This window comes from Rhinoraja longicauda, chromosome 19, assembly GCF_053455715.1.
Source record: "Rhinoraja longicauda isolate Sanriku21f chromosome 19, sRhiLon1.1, whole genome shotgun sequence".
Taxonomy (NCBI): Eukaryota; Metazoa; Chordata; class Chondrichthyes; order Rajiformes; family Arhynchobatidae; genus Rhinoraja; species Rhinoraja longicauda.
This window is the reverse complement of record NC_135971.1, coordinates 1,259,750-1,287,480: the sequence shown is the minus strand read 5'-3', so window position 1 is coordinate 1,287,480 and position 27,731 is coordinate 1,259,750. Positions and strand designations below refer to the sequence as shown.

At 44.8% G+C, this 27,731-nt stretch overlaps 1 protein-coding gene and 1 pseudogene across 3 annotated transcripts in view; one reads left to right on the top strand and one right to left on the bottom strand.

The window, feature by feature from the left end:
- The window catches only part of LOC144602629 (general transcription factor II-I repeat domain-containing protein 2), a 44,329-nt gene extending 18,601 nt beyond the window's left edge, over positions 1 to 25,728 (top strand). Inside the window, exons 3-8 of one of the 3 annotated variants that reach the window (XM_078415761.1) lie at positions 4,248 to 4,517; positions 16,096 to 16,212; positions 16,311 to 16,412; positions 20,827 to 20,955; positions 25,105 to 25,185; positions 25,554 to 25,728. In XM_078415761.1, the coding sequence (XP_078271887.1) occupies positions 4,248 to 4,517; positions 16,096 to 16,212; positions 16,311 to 16,412; positions 20,827 to 20,955; positions 25,105 to 25,185; positions 25,554 to 25,669 (815 nt within the window). In that variant the 3' untranslated portion in view covers positions 25,670 to 25,728. The remainder of the gene's footprint in view (positions 1 to 4,247; positions 4,518 to 16,095; positions 16,213 to 16,310; positions 16,413 to 20,826; positions 20,956 to 25,104; positions 25,186 to 25,553) is intronic. The other 2 variants (XM_078415763.1, XM_078415762.1) reach the window with 2 other exon arrangements.
- Positions 2,839 to 3,387, bottom strand: LOC144603235 (Golgi phosphoprotein 3 pseudogene; annotated as a pseudogene).
- Positions 25,729 to 27,731: the final 2,003 nt, after the last annotated feature.

Sequence of the window (27,731 nt, the reverse complement as noted above, 5' to 3'; positions counted from 1 at the left end):
AAGGCAGAGATAGACAAATCCTTGATTAGAATGCGTGGCAAGGGTTATGGCGAGAAGGCAAGAAAATTGGATTAGGAGGCAGAGATCAGTCATGATTGAAAAACAGAGTAGACTCAATGGTCCGAATGGCCTAATTCTCCTCCTATAACTATAACGTGAACGTATGTCAATGGGACTGAGTGATAAGGAGGGATTGGGTAGTGCTAGGACTTTATCCCTTGGAGCATAGGAGGCTGAGGGGAGATCTTGTAGAGGTATATAAAATCATGTGGGGAATAATATGCTGAATGCACATCCTCTTTTTCCAGGGGAGGGGACTCAAGAACTAGAGGGCATAAGGTGAGAAGGGAAATATGTAATAGAACCTGAGGGGCAACCTTTTCACACAGAGGGTGGTAAGTATATGGAACAAGATGTCAGAAGAAGTAGTTGAGGCGATGTGATACGATACGATAGAACTTTATTCATTCCCAGAGGGAAATTGGTCTGCCAACAGTCATAACACGCAACCATGTGCACGAAATCGTGAAAAAAAAGAAAAAGACAAGCGACTGATGGCTGGCTGCCCCGTGCACAGCGCCTTAACCAGGAAGAAAAAGCAGGCTTATCCCCTGGGGAGAGGATTTAAAACCCCCCCACGCGTGCATCCCCCACGCCGGGTCGCCCTTGGTTCTCCCACTGTCCCTCACGGCAGTTCCCCCACGCCAGGTCCACACAGACAGGAACAGTAACAACATCACAGTGAGAAAAGTGGAGGAGTCGCTGTGGTGGATGTTTATGTTAAAATGTATTTTGTGTGTCTTGTTGCCTTTTATTGGTATGACTGTATGGCAAATCAAATTCCTCATGTTGCAAAACATACTTGGCTAATAAAGTATGTTTATGATTATGAACATATAAAAAACATTTGAAGACTTGCATGGATATGAAATGTTTAGAGGGATATAGGCCAAATGCAGGAAATGGGACCAGCGCACCTAGATGGGCATCTGGTCATGGACGTTTGGCCAAAAATCTGTTTGGTGACTACAATTACTAAAAATGGAGAAATAAGGGAAACTAGAAATTAGAGGAAATAAACATATGGCATATTTTGAATTGAATAATATTATGGGAGCTTGATCACATAAGTGTCCATAAGTCAGGCATATGTAAACCTGAGTAGCCTGTACAATTTTTGAGTTTTTAGTTTAGTTTAGAGATACAGCGCGGAAACAGGCCCTTTTGGCCCACCGGGTCCGCACCGACCAGCGATCCCCGCACATTAACACTATCCTATACCCACTAGGGACAATTTTTACATTTACCAAGCCAAATAACCTACAAACCTGCACGTCTTTGGAGTGTACAGCATCTTCTCTCCAGAAATGCTCCCTGTCCCGTTGAGCTACTCCAGCTTTCTGTGTCTACCTTCTCTCCAAGTCAAGTCAAGTTTATTTGTCACATACACATAAATGTGCAGTGAAATGAAAGATTACCCACAGTCCAACAACAAGAGCAATAAAAATAAGCAATAACACACACAATCAAACAAAAAGAAACATCCATCACAGTGAGTCTCCTCCAGTCACCTCCTCACTGTGATGGAAGGCCAGAATGTCTTATCTCTTCCCCTGCCATCTTCTCCCGCGGTCAGGCTGTTGTAGATGCCACGTTCCAGGCCGCGCCGGACGGTGAAAGGTCCGCAGCGGGACGACCCAAGAGCCCCACGATCCGGGGCGGGCGAAGAGATGCTCCCTGTCCCGCTGAGCCACTCCAGCTTTCTGCGTCTACCTTCTCTCCAGAGACACTGCCTGACCTGCCGAGTTACTCCAGCTCTCTGTGTCCACCCTCAAAACGTCACCCATTCCTTCTCTCCAGACACGCCGCCTGTCCCGCCGAGTTACTCCAGCTTTTTGCGTCTATCACCCTTTAATGGAACAAAGAGCCCAGGACAGGATGGCCCTGCAGAGAGTAGTGCGTTCGGCAGAACGCACCATGGGAACTACACTCGTCCCCCTGCAGGACCTATACATCAGGAGGTGCAGATCCAGAGCAAGCAAGATCATGAGGGACCCCTGCCACCCCAGTAACGGACTGTTCCAGATGCTACGGTCAGGCAAACGCCTCCGCTGTCACGCTGTGAAAACGGAGAGGATGAGACGGAGCTTCTTCCCACAGGCCATCAGGACTGTCAACTTTGATAACCCCAGAGACTAAATTTTTGTCGACACTTTTTGTGCTATGTTTAGTAACTTATTAACTTTATTTATATGCTGTAACTGTAATTATTTTTGTGCACAACCCGCAGGCATTGTCACTTTCATTTCACTGCACATCGAGTATGTGTATGTGACAAATAAATTTGACTTGACTTGACTTGACTTGAAGAGGGAAGGTTATTAAGGGGTTGGACACGTTAGAGGCAGGAAACATGTTCCCAATGTTTGGGGAGTCCAGAACAAGGGGCCACAGTTTAAGAATAAGGGGTAGGCCATTTAGAACTGAGATGAGGAAAAACTTTTTCAGTCAGAGAGTTGTGAATCTGTGGAATTCTCTGCTTCAGAAGGCAGTGGAGGCCAATTCTCTGAATGCATTCAAGAGAGAGCTGGATAGAGCTCTTAATGATAGCGGAGTCAGGGGGTATGGGGAGAAGGCAGGAACGGGGTACTGATTGAGAATGATCAGCCATGATCACATTGAATGGTGGTGCTGGCTCGAAGGGCCGAATGGCCTCCTGCACCTATTGTCTATTGTTTGGCAGCGAAGGAATGCAGAAAAGACTTTGCTATTTAGAGGTGTTCCCCGCGACCGCCGTCTGAACGGAAACCGGAAGGGCGCCGTTTTAGGGGGATGTTTTTACTTGGTGAAGGCGGCCATGACGGCCCAGATCATCTGGTTGGCATTGGGCTTGGAGCACTCGTGGTTGGGGTTGAGCTCCAGCAACTCCCGTGAGCAGCTGGTGGCCAGCTCGTACTGCCGGTCCAGCAGCGGGACGAAGGCGTTCTCGAGAACGTCCGACCGAGCTGTGGGCGAGGACGACCAGGCAGGGCCAGGCAGGGCCAGCAGCCGCTGGTCCATGCGCTGAGGCTCCTTGGTCCACTTGTCCAGGAAGGCGTCCTGCAGCTTCTTGAGCGTGTCGTTGGCCACCAGGTGGGTGGTCATGACGAAGAGCAGGAAGTTCTGCTTCTCGGTGGTCAGCACCCCCTTCTCCACCAGACTCTTGGCCAGCCCATGCTGCTCATGCACGTTACGGATCTGGTAGTTCAGCTTCAGCGGGTTCCAGGTCTCTCCTGTCAGTAGTTCGATCCAGCTTTGAACGGTCTCGGCAGCCTCGGTGGCTTTGATTTGTTTGAGGGCTTCATCCAATAAGACATCACCGGTGGGGGCGTCAGAACAATGACACATGAACTCATTGAAAGTGGGTGACAAGGTTATTGCAAAGTTAGTTTTTTCCCTATCTAGAATATCAAGTACCAGGAAATTGGTCATTCAGGATAGGGTGAAACGAAACTTATTGGATTAGAAGATAGTGAAGCTTTGAACTGTCCACCCAGGAGAGCTCTGGAGCCTGTGGAGCTGAGTTTATTCATGGCAGAAATTGATCACTTTTGGGTACAAGTACATAAGGTGAGAACATTGAAACAGATTCGGGTCATTGAGAGAAAATAACAATTATTTTACGGATAAATGTAATCATAACATTTTAGAATGATCAAATTGTTAAAACCAATTATATCTCCATCTACTCTCTGCCAGAGGAACTCGGCAGTTCTACCTCTGATCTTTTGTATAGCCTTTCACATTTTTCTCACTGTAATTGCTGACCTGCTCAGTTTATCCAGCAGTTTTATTGCCTCAAATTCCAATATCTGTTCGTCGTGTCTCCGTGCAGGTTTTTGAAAATAATATGAATAGTTTTATTTATCAAAATTAAGTTAACAGAAAGTTATTTAAGTTTATTGTTGTCACATGTAGTACAGTGAAATGCTTTGTTTTTGTTCTGTCTAATCGGATCAGATAATACTATACATAAATAAAATCAAGTCAAATCTCAAGTACAATATATAGAGAAAAGTATAAGATGAAGTGTGCAGAATAAAGTTCTCAACATTACAGCAAATTTGATGTACTTTGTTAGCAGCAGATTTGCATGCTTGTATTGGAGATGGGTTATGATGGAGTTTTTAGGGGGCAGGTTTCATAGAGGTTTGAATGAGCCATTAACAAAATAGGTTATAATCCAATGGAACTATTTCTCCCAACAGAAACGTTGTCCACGCCCTTGATTATTCAAGAACCGGTCTACATAGCCAACAATGTTCAACTCAGCTGCATTGCGAAAAAGGGAAATCCAACAACAATCTTATGGCTGAAGGGAAAAATACCAATAACTAACAGTTCACATTATACCCTGCGAGATAACAACAGTACTCTGTCTATTAACAAAGTGCATATGGACCACTGTGGCTTTTACACATGCGTAGCTGTTGACAGCACAAGCGAGCAAAATATAACCCACTTCCTCCTTATTGATGGTAGGTTTTAAAGCAGTTTCATCATATTGATGGATTATCAACTGTTGACCATGTGACAAAATTTATGTCACAGCAACATTTAGGAACATATTTCCATTTACCAGTCTTTTTACCTGTAATACACATTGTGTTCCTTTCATTGGTAGAGTTATCGGGTGGGTGATTAAATCAACTCTTTTATAAATTAATTCACAGATTATGGATTTTTCTGCCAAGGGCAGCATTTATTGTTATCCCTAAATGGTGTTGGTGCAGATTCTAGAACTGCTGTTTTCTGACTATTGGAGGTAATCCCACAGCTGTTGGATTGGGAATGCTAGTTCTGTAAACTCAGCCGCACAGGAAGTCTGAATGCCGCTTGTCATGGAAGAGAACCTGCAAATGATGATGGCATCTGCTGCTGGTGATGATGATTGTGTTCTCTTTGGTGTGTCGAAAGTGCTGCCAAATTCAATGGGCAGCAGTGTGGGCCAAAGCAAAGTACTGCACGATACGCTAAACACTTTGAATGAGATTTATAAACTGAGCAAGAAGAGTACAGCTTCATGTCAGAGCCAGGGAACTGAATGAACAGTACACTCCATTCATTTCTAGGCCAGAGGTAATTGAAGAGGGTTTTTTTAAAAATTGTCTGGATTCAAAAGGTACTGCCATTAAATAACTTAAGTCCAGGCACTTCCTGATAATTAAATAATTAAGCATTAAAAGTTAGAATGGAAGTAACTGCCCAACAAGACAGTTATACCGTTTTATAATAGGGTGTCAGATATTGTCAGAGAAGAGGTCCTTCAGCCCACCAAGTCCTCATTGACCATCAACCATCCTTTTGCACTAGTCCGACATTATCCTCACATTCACATTAACTGCCCCGTTATAACTCTACCACTCAACATACACATTAGGAGCAATTTACAGTCATTAATTACCTACCAACATGCTTGGCCTCGGTATGTGGGAGGTTATGGAACACCCAGAGGAAACTCACACGGTCACAGGGAGAACAAACTCCACACAGTCAAATGGTCAGAATTGAATCCAGGTTTCTGGAAAGGGTGAGCCATCTGCTCTGCTAGCTCTTCACAACACTCCTGCATTACAGAGAAAACAATTCAAGTTTGTGCAACCACTCCCTGTAGCTAATACCCCCTAAACCAGGCATCATTCTGGTAAACTTCCTCTGCACCATTTTCAAAGCCTCCCCATCATTCCTGTAATGGGATAACCAGAATTGCATGCAACACTCCAAATATGGCCAAGCCAAAATCCAAACCATGAAAAATAGGTGCAGGAGGAGGCCATTCGGCCCTTCGAGCCAGTAACTCCATTCAATATGATCATGGCTGACCATCCACAATCAGTACCCCGTTCCTGCTTTCTCCCCATATCCCTTGATTCCATTAGCCCGAAGAGCAATACCTGACTCGCTCTTGAAAACATCCAGTGAATTGGCCTCCACTGCCTTCTGTGGTAGAGAATTCCACAGATTCACAACTCTGCGTGAAAAAGTTTTTCCTCATCTCAGTCCTAAATGGCCTACCCCTTATTCTTAAAATGTGACCTCTGGTTCTGGACTCCCCAACATTGGGAACATTTTTCCTGTATCTAGCCTTTCCAATCCTTTAAGAATCCAGTGAATATAAGCCCAGTTAATCCATTCTTTTCATATGTCAATCCCGCCATCCCAGAAATTAACCTGGTGAACCTATGTTGAACTCCCTCAATAGCAAGAATGTTCTTCCTCAAATTAGGAGACCAAAACTGCACACAATACTCCAGATGTGGCCTCTCCTAGCCTGAAGCGACTAGGCTTGTATACACTGGAATTTAGAAGGATGAGAGGAGATCTTATCGAAACGTATAAGATTATTAAGGGGTTGGACACGTTAGAGGCAGGAAACATGTTCCCAATGTTGGAGGAGTCCAGAACAAGAGGCCACAGTTTAAGAATAAGGGGTAGGCCATTTAGAACTGAGTTGAGGAAAAACTTTTTCAGTCAGAGAGTTGTGAATCTGGAATTCTCTGCCTCAGAAGGCAGTGGAGGCCAATTCTCTGAATGCATTCAAGAGAGACCTGGATAGAGCTCTTAAGGATAGCGGAGTCAGGGGGTATGGGGAGAAGGCAGGAACGGGGTACTGATTAAGAATGATCAGCCATGATCACATTGAATGGCGGTGCTGGCTCGAAGGGCCGAATGGCCTCCTCCTGCACCTATTGTCTATTGTCTATTGGACAACTGCAGTAGCACCACCTTGCTCCCATACTCAAATCTTCTCGCAATGAAGGTCAACATGCCATTAGCTTTCTTCACTACCTGCTGTACCCACATGCTTACTTTCAGTGACTGATGTACAAGGACACCAATGTCTCGTTGCACCTCCCCTTTTCCTAATCTGACACCATTCAGATAATGTAGGAAAATAACTGCAGATGCTGGTACAAATGGAAGGTATCACAAAATGCTGGAGTAACTCAGCAGGTCAGGCAGCACCTAGAAGAGAAGGAATGGGAGACATTTCGGGTCGAGACCCTTCTTCAGACTCAGTCTGAAGAAGGATGTCCACTCGAAACGTCACCCATTCCTTCTCTCCTAGATGCTGCCTGACCTGCTGAGTTACTCCAGCATTTTGTGATACCATTCAGATAATAATCTGCCTTCCTGTTCTTGCCACCAAAGTGGTTAACCTCACATTTATACACATTATACTGCATCTGCCATGCATCTGCCCATTCACCCAACCTATCCAAGTCACCCTGCAGCCTGATAGCATCCTCCTTGCAGCTCACCCTGCCACCCAGCTTTGTGTCATCCACAAACTTGAAGATGCTACATTTAATTCCTTCATCTAAATCATTAATATATATTGCAAATAACTAGGGTCCCAGCACCGAGCCTTGCCGCACCCCACAGGTCACTGCCTGCCATTCTGAAAAGGATTCGTTAATGCCTACTCTTTGCTTTCTGTCTGCCAAACAACTCTCTCTCCATGTCAATACCCTACTCCCAATACCATGCACTCTAATTTTGTACACTAATCTCTTTTGTGGGACCTTGTCAAAGGCTTTTTGAAAGTCCAGATGCACCACATCCACTGGCTCTCCCTTATCCATTCTACTTGTTACATCCTCAAAAAATTCCAGAAGATTAGTCAAGCATGATTTCCCCTTCAGAAATCAATGCTGACTTTGACTGATCCTGTCACTGCTTTCCAAATGCGCATCTGTAATGATCAACTTGAGCATCTTCCCCACTACCGGTCAGGCTAATTGACAATTCCCTGAATTCTCTCTCCCTCATTTCTTAAAAAGTGGGGTTACATTGGCTACCCTCTAGTCCACAGGAACTGATCCAGAGTCTATAGAAATTAGGAAAATTATCACCAATGCATCCACGTTTTCTAGGGCCACCTCCTTGAGTACTCTGGGATGCAGACCATCAGGCCCTGGGGATTTATCTGTCTTCAGTCCCAACAGTTTACACCATTTCCTGACTAATGTGGATTCCCTTCAGTGCCTCCCTCCCATGAGATCCTCAATCTCCTAGTATTTCTGGGAGATTATTTGTGTCTTCCTTAGTGAAGACAGAACCAAAGTACTTGGTTAACACGTCTGCCATTTCATTGTTTCCCATTATAAATTCAACTGTTTCTGACTGGAAGGGACCTACATTTGTCTTCCCTAATCTTTTCCTCGTCACATATCTATGGAAGTTTTTACAGTCAGTTTTTATATTCACCGCAAGCTTTCTTTCATGCTCTATTTTTCCCCCTTTTAATTAACCCTTTTGTCCTCCTCGGTTGAATTCTAAATTTCTCCCAGTCCTCCAGTTTGCTGCTGCTTCTGGCCAATTTATATGCCTCTTCCTTGGATTTAACACTATCCCTAAATTCCCCCATTAGCCACCGTCGAGCCGCCTTCCCTGTTTTATTTTTACGCCAGACAGTGATGAACAATTGTTGTAATTCATCCATGCGATCCTTAAATATTTGCCATTGCATATCCACCGTCAACCCTATACGTATCATTTGTCAGTCTACCCTAGCCAATTCCCGTCACCTACCATCAAAGTCACCTTGCTTTAAGTTCAGGACCCTTGTCTCTGAATTAACTGTATCACTCTTCATCTTAATGCAGAATTCTACCATATTATGGTCACTGTTGCCCAAGGGGCCTTGCACAACAAGATCGCTAACTAATCCTTCCTCATTGCACAATACCCAGTCTAGGATGGCCTGCCCTCTCGTTGGTTCCTCTACATATTGGCTTACAAAACCATCCCGAATACATTCCAGGAAATCCTCCTCCTCAGTGTTATTACCAATTTGGTTAGGCAAATCTATATGTAGATTAAAGTCACTCATGATCAGCAGCAGCAGCAGCAGCAGTAGCAGCAATCAGTGTGCGTGTGTGTGTGAGAGAGAGCAGAGACCATAGTATTGTGTGGGGATAGTAAGGAGGAAGACCTGTGTGATCTCCCGGACAAGTTTCGATCGCCTAGCTTGGGGACGGAGAGGAATTTCCCGGATTTTTTTTCCCAAATTGGCCTGTGTTTTTTATCCGGTTTTTCGCTCAGTTCTTTTGGGTGGGCGGTTGGAGCAGTTGGAGTAGCGTCCGGGCGGTAGTTTTTGGAAACCGAGCAACGGGCTTTGTTCTTATAGAGGCCCAGGAGCGGTTGGAGCAGACCACTCTGCAACGTTCCCAGTTAAGGGGGTGTATGAGTGCTAGGGCAGTTTATTGTTCTGGGTGTCGGATGTGGGGAATCTGGGAGGCTGATAGTCTTCCAGACATCCACATCTGCGCCAGGTGCGACGAGATGGGGCTCCTAAGGGACCATATTAGGAACCTGGAGCGGCAGATTGATGACCTCCGTCTGGTCAGGGAGAGTGAGGAGGTTATAGAGAGGAGTTATAGAGAGGTGGTCACTCCAAGACCACGGGAGGTAGACAAGTGGGTCACGGTTAGGGGGGGCAAGGAGCAGAGGCAGGGACTAGAGAGTACCCTAGTGGATGTACCCCTTGGCAATAAATACTCCTGTTTAGGTACTGTTGGGGAGTACAGCCTACCTGGGGGCAGCGACGTCGCCCGGGCCTCTGGCACGGAGTCCGGCCCTGTTGCTCAGAAGGGTAGGGAAAGGAAGAAGAGAGCGATAGTGATAGGGGACTCTATAGTGAGGGGGTCAGATAGGCGATTCTGTGGACGCAGTCGGGAGACCCGGATGGTCTGTTGCCTCCCTGGTGCCAGGGTCAAGGATGTCAGGGAACGGCTGCAGGGCATCCTGAAAGGGGAGGGGAACCAGTCAGAGGTCATTGTACACATTGGAACCAACGACATTGGTAAAACGAAGGATGAGGTCCTGAAACAAAAATTTAGGGAGCTAGGTAGAGGATTGAAGTGCAGGACCTCTAAGGTTGTAATCTCTGGATTACTCCCTGTGCCACGAGCTAGTGAGTATAGAAATAGGAGGATAGAGCAGCTTAATGCGTGGCTCAGGAGTTGGAGCAGGGGGGAGGGATTCGTTTTTCTGGATAATTGGCCTGTTTCTGGGAAAGGTGGGAACTGTATAGGCCGGACGGTCTCCACCTTAACCAGAGGGGGACCAATATCCTGGCGGGGAGGTTTGCTAGCACTGTTGGGGAGGGTTTAAACTAATTTGGCAGGGGGTTGGGATACAGCATGGAGCTAGTATAGGGGGTGAGGAGAAGGTAAATATAGAGGAAAAAACTGGTCAGATTGGGAGGCAGAACAAGAATGCCCCAGCACAATGGGGTAGGGCAAGTCTGAACGGCATTTATTTTAATGCAAGGAGTATTGGAAGCAAGGGGGATGAATTGAAGGTGTTACTGAACACATGGGAGTACGACATTGTTGCCATTACGGAAACATGGTTGAAGGAAGGGCAGGACTGGCAGTTCAATATTCCAGGATATAGAATCTTCAGGAGAGACAGAGAGCAGGGAAAAAGGGGAAGGGGTGTTGCAGTATTAATCAAAGAATCTATTTCTGCTGTAAGAAGGGATGACATATTAGCGGGTTCCTCAAATGAGGCTATTTGGGTGGAATTGAGAAATAGAAAAGGGGCATGCACCTTACTGGGTGTATACTACAGACCCCCAAACAGTCAGAGGGAAATAGAAGAACATATTTGTAGGCAAATCTCGGGGGTGTGTGAGAACAACAGGGTAGTAATAGTAGGGGATTTCAACTTCCCGAATATTGATTGGGATAGCCAAAGTGTCAAGGGCCCAGAGGGTGCAGAGTTCCTAAGGGTCATCCAGGAGGGCTTTTTGAGCCAATATGTTGAAAGTCCAACAAGGGAGGGGGCGGTATTGGACTTAATCTTGGGAAATGAGGCCGGACAGGTGGCTGAAGTGTCAGTAGCAGAGCACTTTGGTGACAGTGATCACAATTCAGTGATATTTAAGGTGGTAATGGAAAAGGATAAAGAGGGACCAGAGGGAAAATTCCAAAATTGGGGCAAGGCCGATTTTAATCTGATAAGGCAGAAGTTGGCCCTGGTGGACTGGGATCAGCTTCTCGTGGGGAGGACCGCATCAGAACAGTGGGACTTATTCAAAGGAATAATTGAAAAAGTACAGAGGAAGCATGTTCCCCTAAAGTTCAAGGGTGGGACAAACAAGTCCAAAGAACCTTGGATGTCGAACGATATAGTAGGATTGATTCGGAAAAAAAGGGGGGCTTTTGGAAGGCATAAAGAACTTAAGGCACAAACATCATTAGAGGAATACAGAAGGTGTAGGGCGGTTCTTAAAAAATAAATGAGGAGAGCAAAAAGGGGCCATGAGATAGCACTAGCGGGCAAAATAAAAGAAAATCCCAAAGTGTTCTATAAGTATATCAAGGGTAAGAGGATAACTAGGGAAAGAGTGGGGCCCATCAGGGACCATAGTGGAAAGCTGTGTGTGGAGCCAGAGGATGTAGGAGATGTTTTAAATGATTTTTTTGCATCTGTTTTTACGAGGGAGGAGGGCGATGCAGACTTAGAAATGGAGCAGGAGGGTTGTGATGTTCTTGAGCATATTGCTATTGACAGGGAGGCTGTGCTAGAGGCTCTGGCAGGCTTAAAAGTGGATAAGTCTCCGGGCCCTGACGAGATGTATCCCAGGATGCTGAGAGAGGCAAGGGAGGAGATTGCGGGGGCTCTGGCACAAATTTTCAGAGCCTCTCTTGCAACAGGGGATGTACCGGAGGACTGGAGGATAGCTAATGTGGTGCCATTATTTAAAAAGGGCATTAGGGATAAACCTGGGAACTACAGGCCGGTGAATCTGACATCAGTGGTGGGGAAGCTTCTAGAAAAGATTCTGAGGGACAGAATCAGTCTTCACTTGGAGGATCGAGGGTTAATTAAGGATAGTCAACATGGCTTTGTTAATGGAAGGTCGTGTCTGACTAACTTGATTGAATTTTTTGAAGGGGTGACCAAGGAGGTAGATGGGGGTAGTGCAGTGGATGTGGTATACATGGATTTCAGTAAGGCTTTTGACAAGGTCCCACACAGGAGACTAGTCAAGAAGGTAAGAGCCCATGGGATCCAGGGCACCTTGGCAAAATGGATAAAAAACTGGCTTAGTGACAGAAGGCAGAGGGTGATGGTAGAAGGTTGCTTCTGTGACTGGAGGCCGGTGTCCAGTGGGGTGCCGCAGGGATCGGTGTTGGGTCCCTTACTGTTTGTAATCTACATTAATGATCTGGATGTCAACGTACAGGGCATGATCAGCAAGTTTGCAGATGACACAAAGTTAGGGTGGGTGGTGAATAGCGAGGAAGGGATCTGCAAGCTGTAGGAAGATATAGATGAGATGGTCAGATGGGCGGAGCAGTGGCAGATGGAATTTAATCCTGAAAAGTGGGAGGTGATGCACTTTGGCAGAAATAACTTGGAGAGGGAGTACACCATGAATGGAAGGACCCTAGGGAAGACAGGGGTACAGAGGGACCTTGGAGTACAGGTACACAAGTCCTTGAAGGCAGCAGGACAGGTGGACAGGGTGGTCAAAAAGGCATATGGGTTACTGGCCTTCATTAGCCGGGGCATCGAATATAAAAGTAGGGGGTAATGATGGAATTGTACAGAACACTGGTGAGGCCACAGCTGGAGTATTGTGTACAGTTCTGGTCACCACATTATAGAAAGGATGTGATAGCTTTGGAGAGGGTGCAGAGGAGATTCACCAGGATGCTGCCAGGGATGAAGGGCCTCGGCTATGAGGAGAGACTGAGCAGACTGGGGTTGTTTTCCCTGGAGCAGAGAAGGCTGAGAGGGGACATGATCGAGGTGTACAAGATCATGAGGGGCATAGATAAGGTAGATGGCGGGGAACTTCTTCCACTGGTGGAAGGTTCAACAACGAGGGGACATAGATACAGGGTAAGGGGAGGGATGTTTCGGGGGGATGTGAGAAAGAACTTTTTCACCCAGAGGGTGGTTGGAGTCTGGAACTCACGTTTAAGAGGCATTTGGATGGGCACTTGAAATGCTACAACATTCAGGGCTACGGTCCAAATGCGGGAAAATGGGATTAAAATTAGACTGTGTTTGGTAACGGGCGGTGCGGACACGATGGGCCGAAGGGCCTCTTTCTGTGCTGTAGGACTCTATGACTCTATGACTCTATGATAACTGCTATACCTTTGCTACATGCAATCCTAATTTCCTGTTTGATGCTATCCCCAACCTCACCACTGCTGTTTGGTGATATAGCTGCATTATGACTGTTTGACTCTTATACTCAATGCCCCGACCTATGAAAACAAGCATACCATATGCCTTCTTTACCACTCTATCTACCTGTGTTGCCACTTTCAGAGAGGTATGGACAAAGACCCCAAGATCCCTCTGTACATCAATGCTGTTGAAACTCGTGCCATTAATTGCGTAATTAATTTGACCTTACATTTGACCTAACAACACTTCACACTTTCTCAGATTAAACTCCATCTGCCATTTCTCCACCCATTTCTGTAGCTTATCTATGTCCCGCTGTGTATTTACTAACTTACAAACGAACCGTCTACATTTACATCCAAATTATTTAGCAGAGGTTCCAGCACCGGTCCCTGCAGAAGTCCACTATTCACACACCTCCAGCCTGAACATTGTCCTTCCAACACAATGCCCTGACTTCTATCAGTAAACCAGTTCTAAATCCATTTGGACAAGTTGCTGTTAATCCTATGCCTCTTAACCTTCTCGATCAGCATACCATGAGGACTTTATCAAATGCCTTACTAAAATCCATGTAGACAAAATCACTGCCCTACCCTCATTGATCACCTTCGTCACCTCCTCAAAAATATCAATAAAGTTAGTAAGATACGACCTGCTGTGCGCAGAGCTATGCTGAATGTCTCTGATTAACCCATTCACTTTCAAATGGGAGAAAATCCTATCCTAAGAATCCTCTCCGATAGCTTCCCTAGCACTGACATGACGCTCATCAGCCTATAATTCCCCAAATTTACTACTTCCCTTCTTAGATAAGGGAACAACATTAGCTACTCTCCAGTCCTCCAGGACCTTCAATATGGCTAGAGTGAACACAAAACTCTTTGTCAAGGCTCCTGCAATCTCCTCTCTTGCCTCTCTCAATAACCTGGGATAAATCCCCTCAGGTCGTGGGATTTATCCACCTCAATGCTCTTCAAGAGCCCCAACATCTCCTTCTTAATCTCAAACTGCCCTTGTACATTGTATTCTCCACAATAATCTAACTTTCTTCCATGGCCTTCTCCTTGGTGAAAATAGATGCAAAGTACTAATTTAGTACCTTGCCTACATTGCCAGACTCCAAGCACAAATTCCCTCCTTTATCATGTGTTTTTCCCAATCACCCTCCAACCTTTCCAGACTGCCCCCTCCCCATAGTTCAGTTTATTATTGTCCCGTGTACCAAGGTACAGCAAAAAGCTTTTTGTTGTACACTATCAAGTCAGCGAAAAGACAATGCATGATGTGGCCACAAAATGCTGGAGTAACTCAGCGGGACAGGCAGCATCTCTGGAGAGAAGGAATGGGTGATGTTTTGGGTTGAGACCCTAATTCAGACTTCAGCATTTGCAGTTCTTTCCTATACATGATGTGGCATTGGGGAATGATGCCCTGATTTGGCAGTGACCACACCAACACTCACAGTAGAGTGAACTGACATGGTTTATTCTATTTACCGTGGTCAGAAAGTCCAGGACCACATGGGCACAGAGCACATGTGCAATGACGCTGGCGATCTTGGGCTTGTCCCAGCAGCTTAGTCCTGGTCGTCACAGGAGGAGGCATGGCAACCTCAGGTTTCTCCAACCACTTGACCCTTGCCTCAAGGGGTGCTGACAGTGCAGGCTTATACCTGGCGACACAGCTTTGGGATTGAAGAGGCGGCACTGGTGTTCTCAGGATTAGTGTGTCTGCTCCCTCCTTGTCTGTGCACAGAAAGAGGTTCTGGCATCTCAGGCTTGCCCCAGCCACTCAGCCTCAGTAGAGCCATTGGCTATCTAGGGCTTCTTTCCCAGTAGTCCAGTCTTCACCACAAGGTCTGTCCCAGTGGCTCAGTCTTCCTCAAACCTGGGGAACACAACTAGCAGGGAGGCATCCCACTTTGTTCCCCTTTTCCCAATCTGTCTCTCTCGCTCCAGTGCCTGGGTTTTCTGGGTTCAAGCAGCCGATCAATAGCAGCTAATTACTGATAATCCTAGGGATTGGCCTCTCCAGGCCTGTCCCCCAGTTAAAGGGATCAGAGTAACATCCAAGGGAGAGGGCACTGTCACAATGATTACATTCAAGCCATCTACAAGATAAAGTGCAATATAAAGTCCGATTATAGATGGTTCAAAGATCTCCAATAAGGTAGATGGGAGGTCAGGACCGCTCTCTAGCTGGTGAAAAGACCGTTCAGTTGCCTGATAACAGCTGGGAAGAAACTGTTCCTGAATCTGTAAGGTATGCATTTTCAAACTACTGTACCCCTTGCCTGACGGGAGAGGGGAGAAGTGGGAGTGACCGGGGTGAGACTGGTCCTAGATTATGCTGCTGGCCTTGCCGAGGCAGTGTGAAGAGTAGATGGAGTCAATGGAAGGGAGGTTGGTTTGCATAATAGTTTGAGCTATGGAGATACCCAAACCATGTGGTGAAGCATCCTGATAAATTGCTTTCTACGGCGCATCTGTAGAAGTTTGTGAGGATTGTTGGGGCCATGCTGAACTTCCTAATCCTTTGTAGGAAGTAGAGTTATTGGTGTGCTGGACAATTTGCTGCTGATATTTATTCCTAAGAGTGACGTTTTCAACTATCTCTACTTTGGCGCCCTTACGGTGCATGTACTGCTTTGCTTCCTGAAATCAATTACAATTTCCTTTGATTATTGTGTTAACATTATTAACACAAACTAACTCCACTCTGCACTGGACCACTTGAACAATAAAAACACATATAGCAGGTAGACACATATTAAAAAAACTGTTAGTTTGTGATATTAGTTTGCATGTATACTGATTTTAAACAGTTCTGTGTACTACTGTAGGCTGGAATTTAATTAAATTTAAGTAAATTTACTGCAGATCTCTGTTTCAGGAATTCAGTTTCTCCACAAACACGTCCTTGTCACCTCCGTCGTTTCTCTCATCAGTACATCGATGTCTCTTGCTGCAACTGTTTTCATCATCTTCTATTCCTTAAAGAAATACAAGGGTACTGTATACATTTTCTGTACTTGTTCTTGATTACAAATGTACTAACTTTTTAAGACGTCCAATTAACCTGTCTTGATTTCATTTGTGTATCTACAGCTCATAAGTATCAAAGTCGAATGACCATTGTTTTTATAATCATTGAAATGAAGTCCTACGTATGTTTACTGATTTCTTCAATACTCTGCATATTGGATTCGGGTAGGTCTTTATTTCATAATATATTACATGTTTTTTTAAATTATTTCACATTTTATGAAAATTACTGACAAAACCTATTTATTGCCCACACATTAATGCCATTAAGCCTAGAACTTAGTTGTTTGCTGAGCCATTTCAGAGAACATTTACAAATTTATTGCAGTGAATCTGAGATTTGAACTCGTTGCTCCCAATTACTAATTCAAGCCTTGGATTACTAACTCAAGAATTGGTAAAGAATGGCAGATGATATGCTTGCTTTCATTGCTAGGGGCATTGATAATAAGAGTAAGGAAGTCATGATGCAGCTCTATAGCACGTTGATTAGGCCGCATTTGGAATACTGTGTACAGTCCTGGTCGCCCCATTACAGGAAAGATGTGAAGGCTTTGGAGTGAATGCAGAGGAGGTTTGCCACAATGTTGTAGGAAGGAACTGTAGAAGCTGGTTTAAACTGAAGATAGACACCCAATGCTGGAGTAACTCAACAGGACAGGCAGCATCTCTGGAGAGAACGACCTGACCCAAAACGTCACCAGTTCCTTCTCTCCAGAGATGCTGCCTGTCCTGCTGAATTACTCCAACACCTTGTGTCTGTTACCAGAATGTTGCCTGGATTGGAGGTTTTCAGCTACAAGGAGAGGTTGGATAGACTTGGATTGATTTCTCTGGAACATTGGAGGTTGAGGGGTGACTTGATAGATAGATATATAAAATTATGAGTGGCATAGATAGACTGAACAGAGATCTTTTTCCCCACAGTGCAAAGGTCCAATGCTAGAGGGCATAGCTATAAGACCAGAGGGGGAAAGTTTAATGGAGATCTGCAGGGCAGGTTTTTTTACACAGAGAGTAGCAGAGTCCCAGAACACGTTGCCAGGGGGTGGGGGAGGCAGATACAATTGTGCCGTTTAAGAGGCTTTTAGATTGGCGCATGGATAGAGGGATATAGATCATGTACAGGCAGATGAAATCAATTTAACTTAGCATCATGTTCGGTGCAAACATTGTGGGCCAAGGAAGGGCCTGGTCCTGTTCTAACCTGGTCAATATGCTACTGAATCTCTTGGCCCTATCACAGCCTAATTGCTATCAGAATTACCCTAATGACTACTTTACTCCGAATATGCCGGACCAGGTGTAAATAATATATTCCTTCATTTGTCCCACACTTGGGAAATTTAATGTTTGTCCTTCAGAGGTGAAGATGACATAATGTTTTGTTAATGTCTTACTATTTTTAGTTGAATGTGTTTGACCTTGATGAAATCAATTTTAGTACTAAAAGCGTCTTCTACATAGAGTGTAGACAGGGAATGAGTAGCTGGTTGTTTGACCATTGATGACCTATTCACATTTGACAATTCTACAGAGGTTTACCATTGACCTCTGATTTTAACACATTTAGTAGATGATTATATTGATCTTTAAGCTACTAACTATTTGATCCCAGAGTTGTTTCATCTCTCAAAGGCTCTAGTTGTTTGGGGACTTTAGCTGCAATCCATGTGGCAGGGAATGGTGCCATCTTTGGACAGTGCTTTGTCCAGGTGTACTTTCTCAGGTCCCCCCTTCAGCCTCCTTTGCTCCAGGGTAGACAAACCCAGCCAATTCTGCCTCCCCACAAATGCTCCATCCCACACAACATCACTACGTCTGTAGTCTAACCACAGTTTTATACATTTGCCCCACAACTGTGAACTGAGTAACTCAAGTGATAGCAATGCATCACTCCAGGACATGCTCAATGCTTTCTCTGCACACTTTGAAAGGGAGGACAAAGATGTAACTTCACGAGCTCCCACATCCCCAGGCAACACTGATCTTTGTCTTCACAGCCGACTTCAGAAGATCATTCATAAGGGTGAATCCTTGAAACTGTCCGGTCCTGATCATACTTGGCCATTCTCAAAGTTTGCGTGGCCCAACTGGCTGGAGTTTTCACGGACATCTTCAACCTCTCAGTACTGTAGTTTGAGGTCTCTCCCTGCTTTAAATGGGCATCCTTAATAGTGTTGCCCAAGAATTGTCTTTAACATATTTAGCTAGCCATGACTGAATCATTTTTGTCATGCAGTCTTTATTTCTCAATAAACACATATTCATTGATTATTATGAAATATGTTTTAAATTCTGCTAAGGATTAGCCACCATCGTACCAAGCAATCTAACTTCTGAATCTACCTTAACAAACTCACGTCCTGCCTCTTTAATTCCTTTCTTTGAGCACAGCTCCAGTTCCTGACTTTTTTTTTGCAGAGGTAGGCCATTCGGCCCTTCGAGCCAGCACCACCATTCAATGTGACCATGGCTGATCATTCTCAATCAGTACCCCGTTCCTGCCTTCTCCCCAAACCACCTCACTCCGCTATCCTTAAGAGCTCTATCTAGCTCTCTCTTGAATGCATTCAGAGAATTGGCCTCCACTGCCTTGTGAGGCAGTGAAGTCCACAGATTTACAACTCTGACTGAAAACATTTTTCCTCATCTCCGTTCTAAATGGCCGACCCCTTATTCTTAAACTGTGGCCCCTGGTTCTGGACTCCCCCAACATTGGGAACATGTTTCCTGCCTCTAATGTGTCAAAAACACCTTAATAATCTTATATGTTTCGATAAGATCCTCTCTCATCCTTCTAAATTCCAGTGTATACAGCCTAGCCGCTCCAGTCTTTCAACATATGACAGTCCCGCCATTCCAGGAATTACCTAGTAAACCTACGCTGCACGCCCTCAATAGCAAGAATATCTTTCCTCAAATTTGGAGACCAAAACTGCACACAGTATTCCAAGTGCGGTCTCACTAGGGCCCTATACAACTGCAGAAGGACCTCTTTGCTCCTATACTCAACTCCTCTTGTTATGAAGGCCAACATTCCATTGGCTTTCTTCACTGCCTGCTGTACCTGCATGCTTCCTTTCAGTGACTGATGCACTAGGACACCCAGATCTCGTTGTATGTCCCCTTTTCCTAACTTGACACCATTCAGATAATAATCTGCCTTCTTATTCTTACCACCAAAGTGGATAACCTCACACTTATCCGCATTAAACTGCATCTGTCATGCATCCGCCCACTCACACAACCTATCCAAGTCACCATGCAACCTCATAGCATCTTCCTCACAGTTCACACTACCACCCAGCTTTGTATCATCTGCAAATTTGCTAATGGTACTTTTACTCCCCTCTTACTCCCCTTAGAATCTTTCCTCCTCTTTGGGATAAATTGATCCTGCAACTTCTGCATTGTTCCCAGGAATACCTGCCATTGCTGTTCCACCGTCTTCCCTGCTAGGGCCTCCTTCCAGTCAAATCTGGCCAGCTCCTGCCTCATGCCTCTGTAATCTCCTTTGCTGTACTGTAATACTGACACTTCCGATTTTCCCTTCTCCCTCTCAATTTGTAGAGTAAAACTTATCATAATGTGATCACTGCATCCTAATGGCTCTTTTACCTCGAGTCCCCTTATCAGATCAGGTTCATTACACAACACTAAATCCAGAATTGCCTTCTCCCTGGTAGGCTCCAGTACAAGCTGTTCTAAGAATCCATCTCAGAGGCACTCCACAAACTCCCTTTCCTGGAGTCCATTACCAACCTGATTTTCCCATTCTACCTGCATGTTGAAATCTGCCACAACCACCATATCATTACATTTGCAACATGCCAATTTTAGCTCTTGATTCAACTTGCACCCTATGTCGAGGCTACTGTTTGGGATAACTCCCATTCGGCTCTTTTTACCCTTACAATTCCTCATTTCTATCCATACTGATTCTACATCTCCTGATTCTATGTCACCCCTTGCAAGGGAGTGAATATCATTCCTTACCAACAGAGCGACCCCACCCCCTCTGCCCACCTGTCTGTCTTTTCAGAATACAGAATACAGAGCTTTTCTATACGTTGTGTACCCCTGAATATTCAGTTCCGAGCCCTGGTCCTCGTAGCCATGTCTCTGTGATTCCCACAACATCATACTTGCCAATGTCTAACTGAGCCTCAAGCTCATCCACTTTATTTTTCATACTTTGCGCATTTAAATACAACACTTTAACTTCGGTATTCACCTCCCCTCTCACACTGGTCACAATTGGCCCTGACCTTACTCTCTTATCCCATCTAGAACTTCCCTTCCCATTTATTGGAGAGTCCTTTGCAATTTCTCCTGTATTCGCTTCCCCTTTAACACCATCTTCATATTCCCAATTTGTCACCACCTCCCCTCCACTACTTCGTTTAAACCCACACGTGTAGGCACTTGTTTGTGTCTCAGCTGGATTATGAGATTCTACCATATTTTAGCAGCCTGGGACTAATGAAAATACCTTTTATGTAAGCAATTTGTTAAAATCTGCATCTGAAGTTGTGAACATTTCCTTTCATTGTGCTTTTTTTTTATCCTTTCCCAGATATTTTTGTACTATACAGAGTAATCTCGGGGTTTGTAATTTGCCATCTGTTTGGAATGACTGGCTATATTGCCTTCTTTTACCTCCATCCTTTCAGGGAAGAACTAGCTTCATTTCTGGTATATAAACGTAAGTTTAACCTTTACATTGCTGAGCCCTATATTTGATTTTAGGTCATTTATAATCACAGAAAATACTAGTCCATCCAGAACTAACCATTGTGAAATCCGAGTGCTACCGCTTCTCAGTCTACCTCAAGCTGTCGATCTGAGCAAGTCCTATCTGCCTGTGTTCAACCCATATCCCTGACATGCTACAGTGCCACTTGTGAGGCTGCTAAACAAGATGAGAAACAATGTATTAGAGGGAAGATGCTAGCATGGATGGAAGATGCTAGCATGGATGGAAGATTGGCTGAATAGCAGCAGACAAAGAGTGGGAATAAAGGGGGTCTTTTTCCGGTTGGCTGCCAGAGACTAGTGGTATTCCGCAGGGGTCGGTGTTGGGACTGCTATTTTTCACATTTTATATTAATGATTTTGATTATGGAATTGATGGTCTTGTGGCCAAGTTTGCCGATTATACAAAGATAGGTGAAGTGGCATGTCGTGTAGGGGAAGCAAGAAATATGCAGAAAGACATGGACAGGTTAGGAGAGTGGGCAAAGAAGTGGCAGATGGGATGCAGCGTAGCAAAGTGTGCGGTCATGCACTTTGGAAGTAGGAACAAAGGCATAGACTATTTTGTAAATGGGGACAGGATTCAAAAATCAGAGACGCAAAGGGACTTTGTAGTACTGGTGCAGGATTCTGAAAAGGTTAATTTGCAAGTTGAATCAGTAGTAACGAAGGCGAATGATATGTTAGCATTCATTTTGAGAGGACTAGAATGTAAAAGCAGGGATGTAATGCCAAGACTTTATAAGGCACTGGTCAGAACGCATTTGAAGTATTGTGATCAGTTTTAAGCCCCATATCTGAGGAGGGATGTGCTGATGTTATGGGAAGTCCAGATGAGTTTTCAGAGAATGATTCCAGGGATGATTGGGTTAACATATAGACAATAGACAATAGAGTGTTTGATGGCTCTGGGCCTGTACTCGCTGGAGATTAGAAGGATGAAGGGGAACCTCATGAAAACTTACCAAATAATGAACGGTATGGGTAGTAGAGTGGATGTAGAAAGGATGTTTCCACTCGTGGGGAAGTCTAGGATCAGAGGGCACAGCCTTAGAATAAAATAACGTACCTTTAGATAGGAGATGAAGAGGAATTTCTTTAGTTGGGGAGGTGAATCTGTGGAATTCATTGCCACAGATAGCTGTGGAGGCTAAGACTGTGTATTTTTAAAGCAGGGATTTGACACAAAGAAATGTGAGGTGTTGCATTTGGGAGTCTAACATGGGCAGGATCTACACAGTGAATGATCGGGCTCTGAGAAGTGTTGTCGAGCAGAGGGATCTAGGAGTGCAAGTACATAGTTCCTTGAAGGTGGGGTCACAGATAGATGGGATGGTCAAAAAGCTTTGGGCACATTGGTCTTCATCAGTCAGAGTATTATATATCGAAGTTGGGAGGTCATTTTGCAGTTATGTGAGATGTTGGTGAGGCTGCACGTGGAGTATTGTGTTCAGTTCTGGGGACCATGTTACAGGAAAGATGTTGTTAAATTGGAAAGGCTGCAGAGAAGATTTACAAGGATGTTGCTAGGAATCGAGGGTCTGAGCTATAGAGAGAGGTTGAGTAGGCAGGGTCTCTATTCCCTGGGGCGCAGGAGGTTGAGGGCTGATCTTAGAGAGGTGTATAAAATCATAAGAGGAATAGAACAAGTGGACGCACAGAGTCTCTTGCCCAGATAGGTGAATCGAGAAGCAGAGGGCATAGGTTTAAGGTGAAGGGTGAAAGATTTTATAGGAATCTGAGGAGTAACGCATAGGGTGTATGGAACAAGCTGCTGGAGGAGGTAGATGAGGCAGGGACTATTGCAACGTTTAAGAAACATTTGTTCAGGTACATGGATAAGACAGGTTTACAGGGATATGGGCCAAATCCAGGCAAGCGGGACTAGTGTACATGGGACATGTTGGTTGGTGTGGGCACGTTTGGCTGAAGGGCCTATTTCCACACTCAATCACTCTTGGTACTTATAACATCTTTTGGGATCGTCCTTAATGCTATCTGCCAGAGCTATCTCTTGTCCCCTTTTCGCTCTTCTGATTTCTTTTTGAGTTTGCTCCTCGGTTCCCAAAACTCCTCCAGGGATACATTTGACTCCAGCTGCTTATACCTGCCCCATGCCTCCTTCTTACTTTTGACCAGAGCCTCAATTTCCCTAGTCATCCAAGCTCTCTTGTGCTCATCTGCCTTGCCCTTTACTCTAACAGGAAAATGTGCTTGTCCTCGACTCTTGTCAGCACACATTTAGCGACATCCCACTTTCCTGACATTCTTTTTCCTTCAAACAACCTACTCCAATCAACTTGAGCGAGTTCCTGTCTCATACCCTCAAAGTTGGCCTTGTCCCAATTTAGAATTTTAACTCTGTCTCCATCCATAACTGTCTTAAACTATCTTGCCCCAAAACATTTCATCCACTTGCCTCTCCTAATTTCCCAAGACTAGATCAAACGTTTCCCTCTCTCCTGTGGGGCTATCTACATATTTTGGAGGAAACTCTTCTGAACACATTTGACAAATTCCACCCTGTGTAAATCTTTCGCACTTTGTAATTCCCAGTCAATATTTGGAAAGTTAAAATCCCCTACCATGACCTGCAGCTGCCTCCATTCTCCTGGCATATTTGCTCTTCTAATTCATGTTGGTTATTTGGGAGCCTGTGGAACACTCGATTGGCCAAATAGCCTAATTCTGCTCCTAATACACAAACCTATAACAAATGAACATGGGCATTTGCCTGCATTGCAGGCCTCAGCTGACGGATTCACACGACCATGTTCTGGTCCCTCTGATCTACTAACGGGAAGCTCCCAAATCTCCACTCCTATCATTATTCATTCATTAGCAACATTTCCATCTGGATCGAAGTGGCAATGTGGTATGTTAGATCTCACTGCAGGACTTGCACTGCTGGCTGAATGCCAGCACTAATTCTGAGTTTAAGTACACAGGGAAAGCCAACAACAGGCTGAATCAGAATGAATTTAGAACTGTGATGATGCTCAAGAAGATTATCCTACGAACTGCAATCCTACCCTAAGACCTTGATCTTTATACAGTCATTAAAACCACCCTGGGCGACTCGCAATGCTGCCCTCGTGCTATGCTGGAGGAAAGTAATTTTTAGAACAAGTAGCTATTTAAATGAAACCCCTAAAATAACTTTAAAACACTGGTACTATAGCATTTTTGCTGATGGCAGTAATTCCCAAAGTGATTTATAACCAATTAAGGATTTTTGATGCATAGTTGTAAAGCAGGAAACCAAACAATTTTGTGAACCCCCCTCAAAACAAAACAGGATAAGTGCACTTCTCAGCAACCCGCTATGTGAGCAGATAGGCTTTTAGTTCATTGTATGGCCCCTCTGACAGTGACAGCTTGGATTGTGGACTTGGATTGTGAACAGGATAAGTGCACTTCTCAGCAACCCGCTATGTGAGCAAATAGGCTTTTAGTTCATTGTATGGCCCCTCTGACAGTGACAGCTTGGATTGTGGACTTGGATTGTGAACAGGATAAGTGCACTTCTCAGCAACCCGCTATGTGAGCAGATAGGCTTTTAGTTCATTGTATGGCCCCTCTGACAGTGACAGCTTGGATTGTGGACTTGGATTGTGAACAGGATAAGTGCACTTCTCAGCAACCCGCTATGTGAGCAAATAGGCTTTTAGTTCATTGTATGGCCCCTCTGACAGTGACAGCTTGGATTGTGGACTTGGATTGTGAACAGGATAAGTGCACTTCTCAGCAACCCGCTATGTGAGCAAATAGGCTTTTAGTTCATTGTATGGCCCCTCTGACAGTGACAGCTTGGATTGTGGACTTGGATTGTGAACAGGATAAGTGCACTTCTCAGCAAACTGCTATGTGAGCAGATAGGCTTTTAGTTCATTGTTTGACCCAAAGGTATGGTCCCTCTGACAGTGGCAGCTTGGATTGTGGACTTGGGTTCCTTGAGTGGCCTAGAATCCTTGTCCTTCTGGTTCCAAACCATGGCATACAAGTTATGCTGCACTGATAATCTTTTGCTTGCAAAATATCTCATGCTTCATCTGCACAGCTAGATGTAACAATGTTTTAAACTTTGACACTCCGACAGGTGAACGTAACATTATACTAGGAACTGCAATATTCAACGTGATAATTTCACCTCTACCAATTTATGAAGCATCTCTAAATGGTGAGTGTTACAACAGAACTTACAATACATTTACAATCATCCTATTGTTGGTAATTGTTAAATGTGTGAGTGAATATTTGATTGAGAAAATGCAGTCTGCAAAAATTCTTCTCCATGAGAACTAGGTCGGGTTATGACACAAGTTTGTAAGAATGTCCACAGAATCTTTTAATTTGATCTCTAATAAATGCTTGACCATACAACTAAAAGGAAAATCATTAATATGTCCAAGATAATACAGAAAATGCCAGAAATATGCAGCTGTTCAGGCAGCAACTGGAAAGAGGAAAGACGGTTATTGATGCTTTGGGTGTAAACCCTTCATCAGAATCGAAATGTCATTAATCAGCCTTTTCTCTTTTCTGCAGGTGCTAACTGGCCTGCGATTTCTCAGCATTTTCTGCTTTCAGCCTTAGCCGTCCAATGGGTCTTAAAGTCAAGGCAGGGTGTGCGGGATTTTTCACACAGAGTGCTGAAGCAGTAAGACCTGGGCTTTTTCTTAACTTCCTGAAGTGCTTTTCCTGGTTGTGACCCCAATTCCTCCTGCAACTGTCTTTGGTAAGTCAGTCATTGACCACGAACACTGCAGCTTCAATTGCTGGAATTCTTCTCCTGCAAAATGCTGCCTAATCTGCCTTACATTTCCTATGTTTACTGATTTTATTTCAGTTAGTTCTTCCTCCAATGCACCAGTTGATACAGACAGTTTCAAGGAAGTTAGATAGGAAAATGGAAGGAGTTATACCAGTCCCCTCACCTCCCTATGGGAGATAATGGGAGATCAACAGGGCCTTATCTTCACTCAACACTTGGTTTTCCACTGCCAGGAGCACAGCAATGCTCCTGTGATACCCATTGTTGAATTTTCCATCATCTCCCTCATCCTGAGGTGTTTGGGCATAATGCAATCAGCACAATTGGAGAAAGAAATTGCCCAAGTCACGATATCATAAAGTTTAATTAGAAACCTTGCTCAGTTTTGCCTCATCCCTAGACTTTGTCAAAATATTCCACATTGAAGGCATTGCTGTATATTTTAGTTTGATGGTGTTATTTCTCCTGTAAGCAAAGCATTAACAGGTCAGAACCTACTGCTCACCAGTTGTATGAGACCATTAATAGTCAAGAAAGTAAAATGATGCTGATAAATACGAAGGATCCATAGATCTTATAGAATGATATAGCATGAAACAGGCCGTACAGCTCACTTCATGCATGCTAACCACCTTGATTTACCAAGCCAATCCCACTTGCCTACGCCTCACCCATATGCCTCCAAATCTTTCCTATCCATGGATGTGTCCAAGTGTCTTTTAAATGCCATAATTGTACCTGCCTTAACTAGCTCGTTCCACAAACGCAGCATCCTCTGTGTGGAACAAGTTCTCCAGTGATGCTGCACGATGCGCTGAATTACTGCAGCCCTTTGTATCATTTTCACTATTGGACTTCCTGGATTGGGGAAAACTGTGGCTATTCACTGTATCCCTGCCTCTCATGATTTGATATACTCCCTCAATTTCCCATTCTTCAGGGAAAAAAAGACCCAGCCTATCTAGCCTCTCCTTATAAACTCAAACCCTTGAGACCTGGTAAAATCCGAGTGAACTTTTCTGCACTCTTTACAGTTTAATGACATGCTTCCTATAGAAAATGATACACACAGGGCTCGAAGGGGTCTTTGAAAGTCTTTGAAAGTCCTGGAATTTGAAACTCTGTTTTTCAAGGCCTTGAAAGTCCTTGGATTTATCATAGGTCCTTGAAAGTCCTTGAAAATCCACTTTTTTATGATAAAGTATTAATTCATGCAGAGTAATATGGCGATTTTTAATTGTTTATAATGTGTATTTTTGTTAAAAATCAGGAAACATTGTTAGACATGTTTGTGTTTGTCGCCTATTTTTCCCTCCTCGTCGCCGCTCACACCGAGGCTGCGGGGCGGTGCGGTCTGGACAACAACTACAACACTTGTAGTCGGGGAAGAGAGAGGAGGAGTGGTGCAGATCACTCTGGTGCTTGGAATAGAGAGGGAGGGAGAGAGAGAGGGAGGGAGGGAGGGAGGGAGGAGCAGACCCCACAAGTACGGCACTCCTTCACTGGACCCTCTGATACCCTCCCTTCACCGCGCTCCCACTCTCACCCCTCTTACACCGACCCTCTCCCCCCGACTCTCTCTCTCCTCAACCCCTCTCTCTCCCCTCTCCCCCTCTCTCTCTCCCCCTCTCTCTCTCTCTCCTCTCTCTCCCCCCCTCTCTCTCTCTCTCTCTCTCTCTCTCTCCTCTCTCTCTCTCTCTCTCTCTCTCTCTCTCTCCTCTCTCTCTCTCTCTCTCTCTCTCTCTCTCTCGTCTCTCTCTCTCTCTCTCTCTCTCCCTCTCTCTCTCTCTCTCTCTCTCTCTCTCTCTCTCCTCTCTCTCTCCCCCTCTCTCTCTCTCTCCCTCCTCTCTCTCTCTCCTCCCTCTCTCTCCCCCCTCTCTCTCCCCCCTCTCTCTCCCCCTCTCTCTCTCCCCCTCTCTCTTCCCCCCACTCTCTTCCCCTCTCTCCTCCCC